The 14286-nt window shown below is 39.4% G+C and overlaps 1 protein-coding gene across 8 annotated transcripts in view; it reads right to left on the bottom strand.

Annotated features, from left to right (window-relative positions):
* PRUNE2 (prune homolog 2 with BCH domain) overlaps positions 1-14286 on the bottom strand; it is a 170896-nt gene that overhangs the window by 126175 nt on the left and 30435 nt on the right. For all 8 annotated transcript variants that reach the window (XM_051801319.1, XM_051801311.1, XM_051801314.1 and 5 more), the window contains exons 2-4: positions 5355-5459; positions 4679-4881; positions 3077-3240 (exon numbers count right to left, since the gene is read on the bottom strand). In XM_051801319.1, the coding sequence (XP_051657279.1) occupies positions 3077-3240; positions 4679-4881; positions 5355-5459 (472 nt within the window). The remainder of the gene's footprint in view (positions 1-3076; positions 3241-4678; positions 4882-5354; positions 5460-14286) is intronic.

Genomic DNA, 14286 nt, shown 5'->3' with positions numbered 1-14286 from the left:
ATCTTTGTTTGCCCCAATTTCAACATATCGAAATAGAGAAATATTGTTCAAACTGATGAGCCAGACCGAAAGGTTAGCAGCAGTCACTAAGAAAGGATTTAAAGATCTAAATTTACAATTACAAGCCACCTCTAGAATGACCATACAAAACCGCATGGCATTAGACCTGATATTACTCAAAGAACATGGAGTTTGCGGTTACCTGCATGCAAAGGATGAGCATTGTTGTGTACACATCCCAAATGTCACTCAAGAAGTAGAGAAAGATATTAATCAATTAGAACAAATTGACGAGAATGTTCATAAACTGCAGAAAGAAGCGGAACACAATTGGATAGGACAATTATTCAGCTCCCTAGGTCTCCATGTGTCAGGATGGATATCTTCTGTTATCCAGTACGGAATATTGATTGTAATAATTGTTGTCATAGCCATAACTGTTTACAAGTGTCTTTTAGGAATGATTGTAAAAGAAGGTCAACATACGAGACGAATCATGAAAGCTATAACAAGAAAAGAAGTAATCTCACCGCAAAATGGATCACCTCCCATCCATCAAGAAACTGCAACCTGAAGATTGCTGTATTTGAGCATCCTTGCAAGCAAAGCCTGAAGAATGCTCAAAAGGGGGGACTGTTGCAAAGCAGTTTAAATTTAGTAGTAGAATGGCTAAGGCTTAAGTAAAAGGGTAAGGCCTAGAAAGCAACACATTACAGTAGTGAGTTAAGCAGCAGCCTTGTTCGTGGGAATAGAATGTACTGAAGAAGTAGAAACAATAATCAAAAGATTTAGTCAAGCATGTACGTAACGATTTGTACCTTAGATGTGGTAAGGGTCTGTTAAACAGTTTCTAGGGGGGTAAGGCAACTTAAGCAGATTTATGATTAGAGTAGATGATTGTTAATTGTTATAAACTACTGCACCTGGGTTGCTATAGAAACTGTAATTGTTTTAGCCGTGAGAATACATGTAAACTTGTTTGTGTATAAAAGCTGAACTGAGAACGAGGGTCGTCGGAATCCTGACTTGGGGCGTTAGCCCGCAGGTTCCCGGGGCCCCGAATAAAGCACCCATAAACCGGCACTCTGTTGGTTTGTGTCTCTGTTTACGGGCAACATGCCCAAAATTTAGACGTACTAAGTATATACAGATTTACATTGGAAGTAACATAATGAAGCGTGAAAAACACAGTAGAGCCTTTTCACTGCCTCTATGCCTCTGAAGTGTCCCCAAAGAGAGGGGACATCCTGCGAGCCTCTGCATACTCAGTGGTGAGAATGAAACAGCCACCCCTCCTTCCAGACCATGGTATTTGGTCCCTTTATTTCCTGGGCTTACAGGTAAAATGAATTTCAGAAGCTATACCTTATGATAAAAGGCCATAATACTCACAGAGAAACACAAAATCTAGATATCGTAGGCTGTATTTGATATTTTATTTTCAGACTGCTTGTAATTTCAGATTGCTGTCTACATACATTTATGTCTATGATTTATAATTTTTTATGAATCTTACCAAAACCAGTAATGGGATTCGCTGGCTTTTCTGAACTTGGCATGGAAGATTCTTAAGCAACAAAACCTTTTTCTATTTTAAGAGACCCACAAGAGGACTTGCTGCATTGCTGGGAGAAGTAGAAAAGCATCAATCACAAGTGCAGCTGTGCTGTGTTCTCTAGGCTTTGCCAGGCACTTCTCATACTATGTAAAAGAAGGTGCAGAGGGACTTCTGTGTCCAATAAGTTCCCCAAACACAATAATGAAAATGTAGTTCCTAGCTGTTAAAAAAACAATTAGCTACTATCTCCCTCCAAACTTGAAGTGCTATCTCTAACACAAACACTAATAAAAGCACTTCATTTTAATTTGGATACCGATTAGAGACATAAAACATGTGGACCTTTACATCCACTTATAGTACTCGATCATGTTCTTGAACATTATTCAGAGCACTCTCTCCTTACTCCTTCAACCAACAAACAAGTATCCTAAGATTCCCCCAATGCCTTTTTTTTTGGTTCTGCCTCCAAAATCAATTATTATGCTTGGTCCTTTGTCTAGATTCCTGGGGAGCTACTCACAGAAATTTGGAGATTACAAAAATATTTCAAGGTAGGTTTACTAAAGTTTGTTAGCATTGAAAGATACTATAAAAGCAGGCTAAATGCTGTGTTACTGTTAATGCTTATTCTATAGAACATTAAAAAAATAAATTAACTTTTGTAATTTCTCATAACATGCTCATTGCATTATTTATCACAGTGATTACTACAATGACAAGCCAAGATTGCAGTAGCTTCTGAAATCAAAGTGTAGACAAGTTTTCATAACCCTCATTAAACATGCCCACACTAATTTCCTAAAAGGGCATTTAACAGTTGCACATCAATCAAAACCTAAAACTACAAAATTTATTAAACACTATGAAAATTCAGTAAATAACTTAAAAGCAGTGATCAGTTCTTTTCAACCCTGGTTTTATCTCCAACTGAAGAGTTCTGGTGCAGCAAACAAACTGAGAAAATTAATAAAAACAATGAACTATGAAGACAGAGCAGAAAATACTTCTGCTCGCCCCCTCTTTGTACTCTACTGGGTATACAATAAAAGAGAAAGGGAAAGCACAACAAAGATTTGGTAACAGTGGTTTTAAATAGTAGAAGTTTGGCATCATACCATTAAAAATTATTCTATTAAAAAGTACGACCATTGGGAGGGAGAAGCTTTAACGTGTAAATATTAGATTCCAATCCATATTGTTGTCCACAATGCCCCTGGAATCAACGAACTGCACAGCTTTTCCAGCTACCCAGCTGGTGTGTCGACAGCTCCATCTAATATTCTTGTCTAGTGATACAGCAAAGACCTCTCATGCCTATTTTTAAATGCACATTTTTAATATTCAATATAATGTTACTCTTTAACAAACTCTTTACTCCCTGCTTCTTTTATGAAGCTTCCCGTGGTCTTTAAAGGGATTGTTAACCAAAGAATGGATCACACTCTTTCTGCATGAGCAGATTCAGAAACACTCCATTAAACCTTTCAGTATTTAATATAAAGAGTAATCTCTCACCTCTGAGGAGATAAGCCAGTTGCTGAGTGATTAACTCTGGTGCCTTTTGAAGAATCTCTTTTACGACTAAAGAGGAAGAACATGCTTGTAACTCCAGGCTCCTGTCACATTGCTCATCTGGATTGATGACTTTGACAACAGCTGATTCCAAACTTTTATCGTCACTATCAAGCAAATTCAAAAGTTATATATATTTATCTTTCTAGCTGTTTAGACAACCCAGTAAAAAGAGTGAAACTTTTTCTTAAATTCTGGACTAAAACACTATTCCTATTGCTACTTGAAGTCTGCTATAAAGCTAAAGAATGTCACAAGGCGTAGTTCTTTTATTGCTTGATACATTCATCATCATCATCATCATCATCATCATCACGGCTGGGCTTCGTGAACGAATATTTGGGAAGGGCTCTACCCATGTTTGTTACAAGTGCATTGGTGGCTAAAAAGGCCAATACGAGATAGACATGTCCGGTTGCAGCTTGATACATTACTAAGACTTAAATGTTTACATTTCCTTCATCAAAATCTATAAAAATAAATAATTTAAAAAAAAAAATTCTACATATGCTGAAAATATCCCTCTTTATATAGAGAAGATCTTGCATTTTCTCCATTGAATATTTTGAAAACCTACAAAAATACAGTATTTTTTTTGCATTTAGGCACTTTACATTTCTGTTTACAATAGCAGTAACAAAGCCAAACTAAGTTTAATAACAAAATGCTAATCATAATTCTTTAGAAAATAGAAACACAGAAAGAAATAGTAATAAACAAAAAGCAAATATTACAGACACTTTTTACTGTGAGAAGTGAATGATGCACCAAACTGATGGCTGGTAAAGAATCAACAGTTATAAGATTTATATTATTTCTCTCTTCAGATTTCCCCTACTTTTATTCTTATCCACAAACCTCTCAGAATAGGATGGGGCCATATCACAACAGGATGTTACTCATCTTCAATGAAGTTCTAAAGGGAGTTGGAAGTAAAAAAGAATTCTTCACTCTGGGCAAGACAGGCAGACCATTTTACAAAGGCTTCCTATAGAAGATTCACTATGGACTTGTAAATAGTCCCTCTTAAGAATAGGTATATGGACTACAGTCTCCCACAGAGCAACTCTGAGCCTCTGGCACTGATGACATTTTGAAAAAAATGTCGTAGTTGGTAAGGACTACAATAATTCATCAGCCCTCTTAACAGCACATATGGAAGTGTCTGGGCACCTCCAAATCAACAGAAGAGTTTTAAAGCTAAACTAGCTAAGAATCGGGAAAAAACTCTGATCTTTTATTTAATGGTCACATGAAACCTCCAGACTATCTGAACTAAATTAAAAAAATCTAATCTAAGCTGTGTGAAAATATAAGGTTCTTAAAAATGGAATTTCCATTAGAAGTGATGGAAATACAACTATTCAGCTTCTCACATTCATTGAATGTAAGGAGAGACAAAATATATTTTAACTTCCTTAGCATATCAATATTAATAGCAAAATATCAATATTACAGCAATATAAATATTACTGTAGAAAAAATGTAGTTTTTAAAACAGCTCAAACTCATGTAAGCCATTTTATTGTACATAAACCACAATACCTTGTCAGTATGTTGCTGTTTAAAAGTGTTAAAGACAACTTTCCTTCAGCATTCAGCTGGTGCAAATTGATTTCATCTCGGAAGATATGGAATGACTCTGGGATATTCAGCTCTTCCAGTATAAATTGTGTCTCAGTGAAATAGCTAAAGTCTCTTCTTGGTATGTTCAATACAGGTAAGCAAAGAACGTCAGGAGGACTGACCTGTAACACAGGTGCACATTTGTCAGAATTGCATAAAATAAGACCCATTTTTTAATAGGAAGATATTTTAACTGAGTGACTAATTAGAAACAGCCTGGATTTTCTGTTTGAGTTTTCCTTCCCCCTTTTACTTACTTAAAAAAAAAATTGCCTTTTTTTTTTGTTCATCTGCTTCTGTTTGCCTCCTACAGAGTGAGTGGGAAAGGCAGAAGAGAGAAAGTTTAAAGAATGAAGTACAGAGGTGATTTTTTGCTTCTATTCAATAAGCCACCTAACTGCTATTCAATAAGCCATTTCTTTGTATGGAGGAAAACGTAGATTATTTATATTTTAAAAACGCACCTCTAATAATAACAAAATCATTGTTCAGGATAAAATGTTTTTACAGTAAGTTTTAATTGACTTAACAATAAGATGCCTGTAACAACCTGGAACAAGTGAATTAAGACCACTCAGTCCAATTTTTTCATTACCTTGTCCAGAAAGTAGGCATAGGCCAAGGTAGAAATGAGCGAATCCAAATCACAGGGTTTATTCCCAAGAACAACATGGACTTTTTCCAGGCGTTTGCTCCTTTTCTGTAACAAATTACGAGACAATTGCAATGAGTGACAATGAGAAAAAAAAAAGCCAAATCACCAAGACATTCAAACACAAGTTAAGTATCAGGTGTTGTTTTCAGTTGGAGCACTTTTCAGCACTGGATGAAGGAATAGACTTACTGTGGGATCAGACATTCCTTGCTTTCACAGCTCCCAAGAAAGTCAAGAACTCTCAAGTTTCATAAGAGACCAAACTGTAGAACCCAAATGAGGTCTGACCTGACAGAAGTCCCTTTCGCAGCAAAGTAACAGATAAGCAGCAGCTTCAATGTACATGTGTAAAAGCTTTTCAAAACACCTCACAAATCTAGTAAGAAAAGCAGTCCTAAAGAATATGAAAATACACACAGTAAAACACACACATACAATAAGCAGCAAATCATACTTTTATTTTTACCTTTTTTTCTTTACTCAGCTGAAATCAGCAAACAGACAAAGTAACTGGCTTTAACCCTGAATCTTCAGAAGCTGAACACAGCTGAAGCAACCATGGGTTTTGAGTTGTTCTCACTAGCAAAGGGAACTGAGTCTGTTCTGCACTTAATAAAATCAGGAGCCTTCCAAACAAGAGGAAAAGAGAGATCTACTGTGTGAAAGCAAAATATATCAGGGAAATTTCTACCTTTTCATAATTGCACACGCAAAATATCAGGTGACAATATTCTCTTGTGCACACCATTAATGTCAAGCTAGCTGCACGGAAACATTACAGTTTATTTTCTTTCAATGAGCTATGCTTCTTAATTGGAGAAATATACCTGACTAAGCTAAGGGAGATGTTTCAGAACCAAACACATGCAACTAAATATTTTTGTTGTTGGCATTTACAGGCTGATGTACTTTTTGCTATCTTGAATTAGGATTCTGGACAGCAAAAAAGATTTCAGTCTTCCAACAGAAACATATAATTGTTTTATTTTCCCCAATAATTATAAATGTGCAATTTTTTTTAAACTAACCTTTTTTCTTTGTGTCTAGCCTTAGCTCTACCTGGATATAAGGAATTAATTTAGGTCTCTTTCCCTTTATGGAAAGCAGCCATCAAAAAATACCTCTGGGTAATAAAACCAGGACATATTTTCTTCATTCCCTGTGTACTGGAAAAGACAGTCAGCTTTCTGAAGAATACAATGACTGGAACAGATATGTTCATTTACGCTCTAAGTCTTCACTAGCAACAAACTGTCTCCATTTTCCTCTTTTCAATATAATTTTTGTAATATATTCTTATGCAGCATACATTTCCGATTGACCTGCCACCCTAAAGGATGAAAATAAAGTTCATGAGCTCATCCTTTTTTTTTAGTATTTTTTCAGTGAATAGAAGTCTTTTTCTTCAGGCTCATATTAACTGCATAGTAAATGACTCAGCTCTAAAAAAGAAGGAAATTGAATGAACTGACAAATTGACTATTAAATCTACAAAGTTACCCACCTCTAGGAATCCAGTGCAAACAACAATTCTAAAAACTTTCAAAAATTTGCTATTCTATCTCTACATATTCGGTACCTATAAAATTAATTGCCTCCGATTGCTCAGATTCCACAAAACACTATCCCATGTTGAACTAGCAACAGTCATACGTGTTTGTGATGAACACCAGACATATACATGTCATCAGGTACATGAGTATTTTCTCTTGAAAAACGAAGACATTTTTAAATCTGCACACTTGTTTTTACAACTCACATATTAGCTGTAGTCTCATTACGCAGTTATATTGCAGTCCTAAAATCTGTAGAAAATCATGTAGGAGAACTACCGAAGATGGAAAATTGTCTTTGTCTTCAAAGCCATTTAAAAGAAAAAGAACAATTCACATTCCTAAAAAAAACCCAAAACCCCAAACAAATAACCCAGCATCTTTTACTCATTTGTATGTGTATTGGTATGCCTCACGCTCTTTATTGCCTCTTCAGGAATGGGGACAGAATAATTACATAAATACTGAAGAATTCTAAGGCTGAAAGTTTCTCGCTCCTACACTTAACTTCTGAGGAAATGACAAAAGCAGGACAATAAGGAGCAGAATACAAAGAGTATATAGTGGAGCATGAAGGATCTGGAGACCATCTCTTTGTAATCCAAACAGGTTAACTAGCCATCTGAGGACTGATTTTTTTACTCCAGCACACCAGAATATCATCAAAACATATAAACCAGGACTGTGGAAGGACAGGCTATCGCCTTGGACTCTTCTCAAGAGCTTAATAAGAACTCTGAGATGGAACTTACTAAACTGAGATTTTAATATGACAGACTAACAGTGAGAGGGTGTATTTCTTGGTCAGGCTGTTAACATATTATCACTCCAAACAACTGCTTTGTTCTTCCAGAATATTTTAGCCTAAGACAAAATATGCAGTCGAGTTAACCCATTAGCTACTGTCGAAGCAATGGGAATGAAAAATAAATTTCTGAAGGCTTTCAGTGGTTTCTGTTGCACACTGCCTTTCTCTGGTCACTCCTGAGAGAATATATTTTTGTTTCATCCACTTTGATTGGTTATTTTAATGACTGTACCTCTCCCTAAGTAAGAATCTGTACATTTCCACAAAATTACTTTGTTTCAGTCACTAATCTCTCATTTTTGACTTTTTGCACAGTGAATTTGCTATGGGTTTTTTCTAATAAAATATGAAAGCTATTCTATTAATGTTAAAATACAAAGTCAGCCTGTAGGCTTAGTAAGAAATTCACATTTCTATTTTGCAGATTTCAAGACCAAAATTGGCCAGAACGAACAGCAAAGACAGTCTCACATCCTGATGTGCCTCACATCCTGATGATGTAACACATGCTGATGAGAGAGAAAAGTGATAGTTAACATCTTGTTTTACCAGTCTGAAGAATTTTCTTCATTATGAGAAATGTAATTTTTGAAGGCATGCCTTCCAATATCAAATCACCTATAATCAAATTTATTACTAATGATAAAGTAAAACAATATTTTAAGAGTTGTAGAATATGTTTGGTCAGCTAATTGTTCTTGTAGTTCTGGAAACTCATAAAGGGAACAAAACATTACAAAAAGAACCTAAAATGCCACCCAATTATTACTAGAAAGCACAAGATGATGTTTGTTACTATAAATGAAACCCTCCATTTTCTGAACAAATATTCTTATCCACATAAATAATCTCTTCTCTGAAAGACAAGTCTGATTTTATGATCCTTGCCGGAACCTTCCAAATTCTATGATTCTATGATACCTTCCTAAAAAACTGCATAAATTTGATATAGATAGAAACAGACCAGACCTGCAGACAATCTGCACCAACCACATGTAGAAGTCTCACCCTAGCAAGTCCCATTAGAAGCAAAGTTAACAGGAAGGTTAGAACCATTGGGCTAAGCAGCAACTCCCATAAGCACACAGATGCAACTCCAACCACACATCAGCTATGGTCTGAGAGCCACCACACGCAAAACTGACCAGCTGAAGACATCTCTATAGCGAAGCAACTAAACAGGTACTTGCTATCTCTGACACAGCTCAGTATATTAATACTGAATTATTTATCTTATTCCCCAGTGATAACCACTAAAACAGCTCAGTGACACAAAACCCACACCAACCAATTCATATGGACAATACTTTCTACTCCAAGCATCTTTATTATTTGAACTGTGGTTTTATCTGTTGCCAGAATCATTGACAATATATTTCAATATATTTATATTTTAATAGATTACTCAAGACAGCATCTCCCTCATTCTATTTTAACACAGGAAACCTTCTTGTACCAACAATACAGATGCTCAATCCGAAATCTGTGCATCCGGTAAAAGATAACTGCCAAACTGCAGAATGCTACTGCAAACATTCATCTTAGCATAAGCTATCCTAGGCCTATGAAAGCAACATTTTTAACCCTCAATCTGATTTGTAGCATCTTAGAAGTTGAAGAATTCAGTACCTTCAGCATGACATCACTTCCTCAAATAACCATTACTGGCAAAAAGGTATCACTATCCATGGGCAAAAATCATGAAATACTCTTTCAGGAACCACCAGGTCTTGTCTGTAACCACAATGCGGCTTACTACAACTTTTAAAGTAATCAAAACCTAGCAAAAAGGAGAGCACTGATAGATGTGGATTTATGTTATGAGGAATAACTGAATAAATTGTTACAAAACTATTTACGTATTCAATAAAATTATATTTTAAAATCAATGGAGCCCTCAGAACCTTTCTTTTCATCTTTCAAGGCTTAGATCTGAACTTATCCTTAATAATATAAACAGAACACTGACAAAATAAGTGTTCCTTGCGACATACTGCCTTTTTTTGTATATTTGGAACAAACATAAGCTATCCCTCAATTCCCACCTCAGACAAAGGTTTTCAAAGAGCATATAAAAGAAATGGCACTCTAGCTCAGGTGACTCCCTCAGCTCTGACACACTCATATGGGAAGTCTCCCCTGTTAATTTGGTACCACCTCTTCTGAGGCTGGGGAAACTGTCTCCTCAGATTCTATGGCTGCTTGTGGTTCAGGAACCAACAGGAATCCAGCATGAGCTACTGTCTGTCACTGTGACTTGATTTCTTACCTATTTTTTCTAGAAGAACAAGGCCCAAGGTAAGCCTTCCACTGACAGTCCTCTCATGCTGTTTTAAAGATCTTAGAATCACAGAATGGTCTGGGTTGGAAGGGACCTTCAAGATTATCTAGCTTCAACATCCCACCCATGGGCAGGGACATCTTACATTAGACCATGTTTCTTCCAGCCCCATCCAGCCTGGCCTTGTACACTTACAGGGATGGGGCATCCACAGCTTCTCTGGGCAACCTGTTCTATTGCCTCACCACCCTCACAGTAAAGAATTTCTTCCTAATATCTAATCTAAACCTGCCATTTTTCAGTTCAGGACCATTCCCCCCTGTCCAATTACTACATGGCCTTGTCAAAAGCCCCTTTCCAGCTTTCTTGTAGGCCTCCTTTACGTACTAGAAGGGTGCTCTAAGGTCCTCCTTGAAGCCTTCTCTTCTTCAGCCTGAACATCTCCAACTCTCTCAGCTTGTTTTCACAGGACAAGTGTTTCATCCCTGTGATCAACTTAATGGCTCTCCTTTGGAATCACTCCAACAGGTCCACCTCCTTCTTACATTGGGGAGCCCAGAGCTCCAGGTTGGGGTCTCACCAGTTGAGTAGAGGGGCAGAATCACCTCCCTCGACCTGCTGGCCATGCTGCTTTTGATGCAGTCCAGGATGTAGTTGGCTTTCTGAGCCCCAAGTGCACATTGTTGAGTCACATTGAGCTTTTTGTCCATAAACACTCCCAGGTCTTTTTCCTCAGGGCTGCTCTCAGTCCGTTCTCCACCCAGCCTGTATTTGTATTTGGGATTGCCACAGCCCAGGTGCAGGAGCTTGCACTTGGCCTTGTTGAACTTCATGAGGTCCACACAGGACCACCTTTCAAGCCCTCTGTGGCAGTGAGAGTCATCAGTGATATCTTTTTTTTCCACCCTTCCTGCTCTTCTCTTCACTGAGCAGAATTTTCTTCTGCTCTTCCCCTCTTACAGATCCAATATAGGATTTCACCAACATTTCCTCTCCCCTTATGTAGCTCCTTGAATGGTTTTTTACTTACTCCTACTCAGTAATAATAACCTCCTAAAACTCTCCATATATACTCTCCAAAAATATAACTCTGGAGCATGCCCTCCAAGGGTCAACCAAGCTTATTGCTTATCTTGGAGGTCTAAGGCTGTTTCCTTTTCCACCACCTCATATAGAACTAGTTTGCACAGTCAACTGCTTGCTAATCAGCCAGCTTTGAGAAAAGCAGGCACATGGATGTGAGGCTTCCTCTTACAGGTCTTTCCAAGCAAAGACCCTAGCAGAGAAGCCCGCAACCCAGAAGAAAAAGCTTCAGATCCATAAACTCTATGAGGCTTAGCTGCAATAGGACCAAAATGTGATTAATTCCTACAGCTATCAGAGCTAAAACTATGAGGAATCATGAACTCGCAATACCTCTAAGAATCAAAAAAATGTAAGAGGTTAATGATGAAACTAGAACTCATAAATTAAACTACATAAGAGACCAGTGACCTCTTAGTGCTGACGCTTTTTTGTTTACCTAGATTAAAGGTAAATTGTAAAACACAAACTCTGGATGCCTGGGATAAAATGAATTAAAGAAATTATGTGTCATTTTCAGATGACATCAGTCAGGATAATTCAATTTAGATCAGACCTACACAGATTAACATTCACTTATTGTGGTCAGAAAAGAGATTTATAAACGTCGAGCTACTTCTGGAATCTAGTAAGAGATCTAATTCTTAGATATTTACTACAGAGAAACTCTCATATCTGCTCAGTTTTGTTGTCTATGAACACATAAGAGCCTCAGTATAGCACAACTGCATTTTTATGCAACTGCAGTAAAAATACCATTTCACTGCAAAGATTTTGACTAGGACATATTACCACAGTGATGGATCAAACTACAATATTCCAGTAAAAAATTACATTGTTTCTATTTTTTTTCTTCTGTTAATACAGAATCTGAAATCATCTTGCAAAATAATAAATTCTGAAGATTCAAAATCACAGAATATGCTGAGTTGGACGAGATCATCGAGTCCAACCCTTAGACCTGTACAGGATGATCACCAAGAGTCACACCATGTGACTGACAGTATCATCCAAATACTTCCTGAACTCTGTCACACTTCGTGCTGTGACCACTTCCCTAGGGAGCCTGTTCCAGTGCCCAACCACCCTCTGGGTAAAGAACATTTTTCTAATATCCAGCCTAAACCTCCACTGATGCAACTTCAGGCCGTTCCCTCGTATCCTGTCACTGGTCACCACAGAGAAGAGATCAGTGCCTGCCCCTCGTCTTCCCTTCTGTCATGGTTTGAGATAGCCCCAAAATCCAATTCCCTAGCTCCATTCCCCCTCCCACATCTCAACTTAATGTGAGATGGGTTTTTCCAGACAAAACACACCAGACTCAAAGTGGGGGAAAGGGAATATATTACAATGACTGTACAAATAAATACCATATCACATTATACACACGACCACAAACTATCTCTACCATGACATATGGTATTTACAATGATCAGATCTCTTCTCCCCTCCAAATAAAAGTCCAGGAGGGAAAGAAGGACAGATCCCTTCCAGTCCTGAACAGCAGCATCTTCTGAGGCAGCAGTCTGTCTGTCTTCTCCACATGCAGCAGCTGATAGCTGGCTTTCTGCCAGCATCCACGAGGGAGGTATCCAACCCTCTCTCTCGGCCCCATCGCCTCCAACCGAGGGGTCTTCCGTGGGCTTCGTAACCCCAGACAAGGTCGTTTCACCACGTCATATCACGAAGACACAGGGGAGTCTTCGTGACGGTCTGGTATCTCCAGGAGACTCAGCTCCTTGCAGGGCCTCTGTGCCCTGCCTCTCAGGCTGCCACCGTGGCAGCAGTGCAAGGGGGGGGAGCCAAGGTCAACTCCCCCCGCATTCCATCTGGCCGTCCCGGTCCAGCTCCGGGACATCTTTTGAGCTTCTTAGCTCCTCTCTCTCTCCGGTGCTGCATGTCTAAAACTCTTCTCCTTAATAGGAGTCCATCTCCCTCTTTTCCCAGAGGGATGTCAAAGGAGTTTTGGGGGGTTGGTACAGTCTTACCCCCAGAACTCTGTCTCTCAGGCTGCTGGCTCTCTTTCTCCCGGCTCTCCTTCCAGGAGTCCTTTCTCTGGTGCTGCATGTTGCTTCTGCTGCTCCTTCAGTTCAGGTCCTTATCTCCTGGCTCTCTGCCACCGTTTCTCTGGTCAGTACCTGCTGCTGCTCTGCGCCCATGGAGAAAAACATCTCCCGGCATACTACAGACACTTAGTCCAGTCTAAGACTGTTCCAAGTCTCTGCAATTCCCCCCCCCAGCCAGGGGCTGGGAGGGCCCCAGAGGGCCCAAGGGGCTCAGAGCCCCTTCCTCGTGGCTCTACAACATGGCCACCTCTCCTCAACAACCCAACTACAACTCATCTCTTCCGGTGAGCTTGTGGGATGTTGACATTTTTGCAGGAGCGCCCATTGGGCAAAACTCCAAAACTTCCAGGGGTTTCCACCCCTTGGGGTTTACCACTTTCCTTAGCCTCTGGGGGAAAACAAAGTCCAAACCACGACACCTTCATGAGGAAGTTGTGACTGCAATGAGGTCTCCCCTCAGTCTCCTCTTCTCCAGGCTGAACACAGCAAGTGACCTCAGCCACTTCTCATACAGCTTCCCCTCAAGGCCCTTCACCAGGTCTCTAAGAGCTTAATATCTTTCTTATATTGTGGTGCCCAAAACTGCACACAGTATTCAAGGTGAGGCCACCCCAGTGCAGAGCAGAGTGGGACAATCCCCTCCCTTGACCAGCTGACGATGCTTTGCCTGATGCCCCCCAGGACACAGTTGGCCCTCCTGGCTGCCAGGGTACTGCTGACTCATATTCAACTTGCTGTCGACCAGGACCCCCAGGTCCCTTTCTGTGGCAATGCCTTCCAGCATCTCATTCTCCATACCTTCTAAGGTAACTCCATCTGGTTGGTGATTGCCCAGTCCTCTCATTTGTCAAGGTCTCTCTGCAGGGCCTCCCTGCCTTCAAGGGAGTCAACAGCTCCTCCCAGCTTTGTCAGCTGCAAACTTGCTTAGTATCCCTTCCAGTCCTGCGTTCAAGTCATTTATGAAGCTGTCAAAGAGCACAGGGCCCAAGACAGAGCCCTGTGGAACTCCACTAGTGACAGGTCACCCGTCTGATGTCACCCCATTCACTGTTACCCTCTGTGCTCGACCCGTGAGCCAATT

The sequence above is a fragment of the Manacus candei genome, unplaced genomic scaffold (assembly GCF_025592945.1).
Source record: "Manacus candei isolate 608988 ecotype Guabito, Panama unplaced genomic scaffold, ASM2559294v1 h1tg000051l, whole genome shotgun sequence".
In the NCBI taxonomy this organism is placed as follows: Eukaryota; Metazoa; Chordata; class Aves; order Passeriformes; family Pipridae; genus Manacus; species Manacus candei.
Note: the sequence above shows the minus strand (reverse complement) of the source record. Positions and strands in the feature narration are given on the sequence as shown.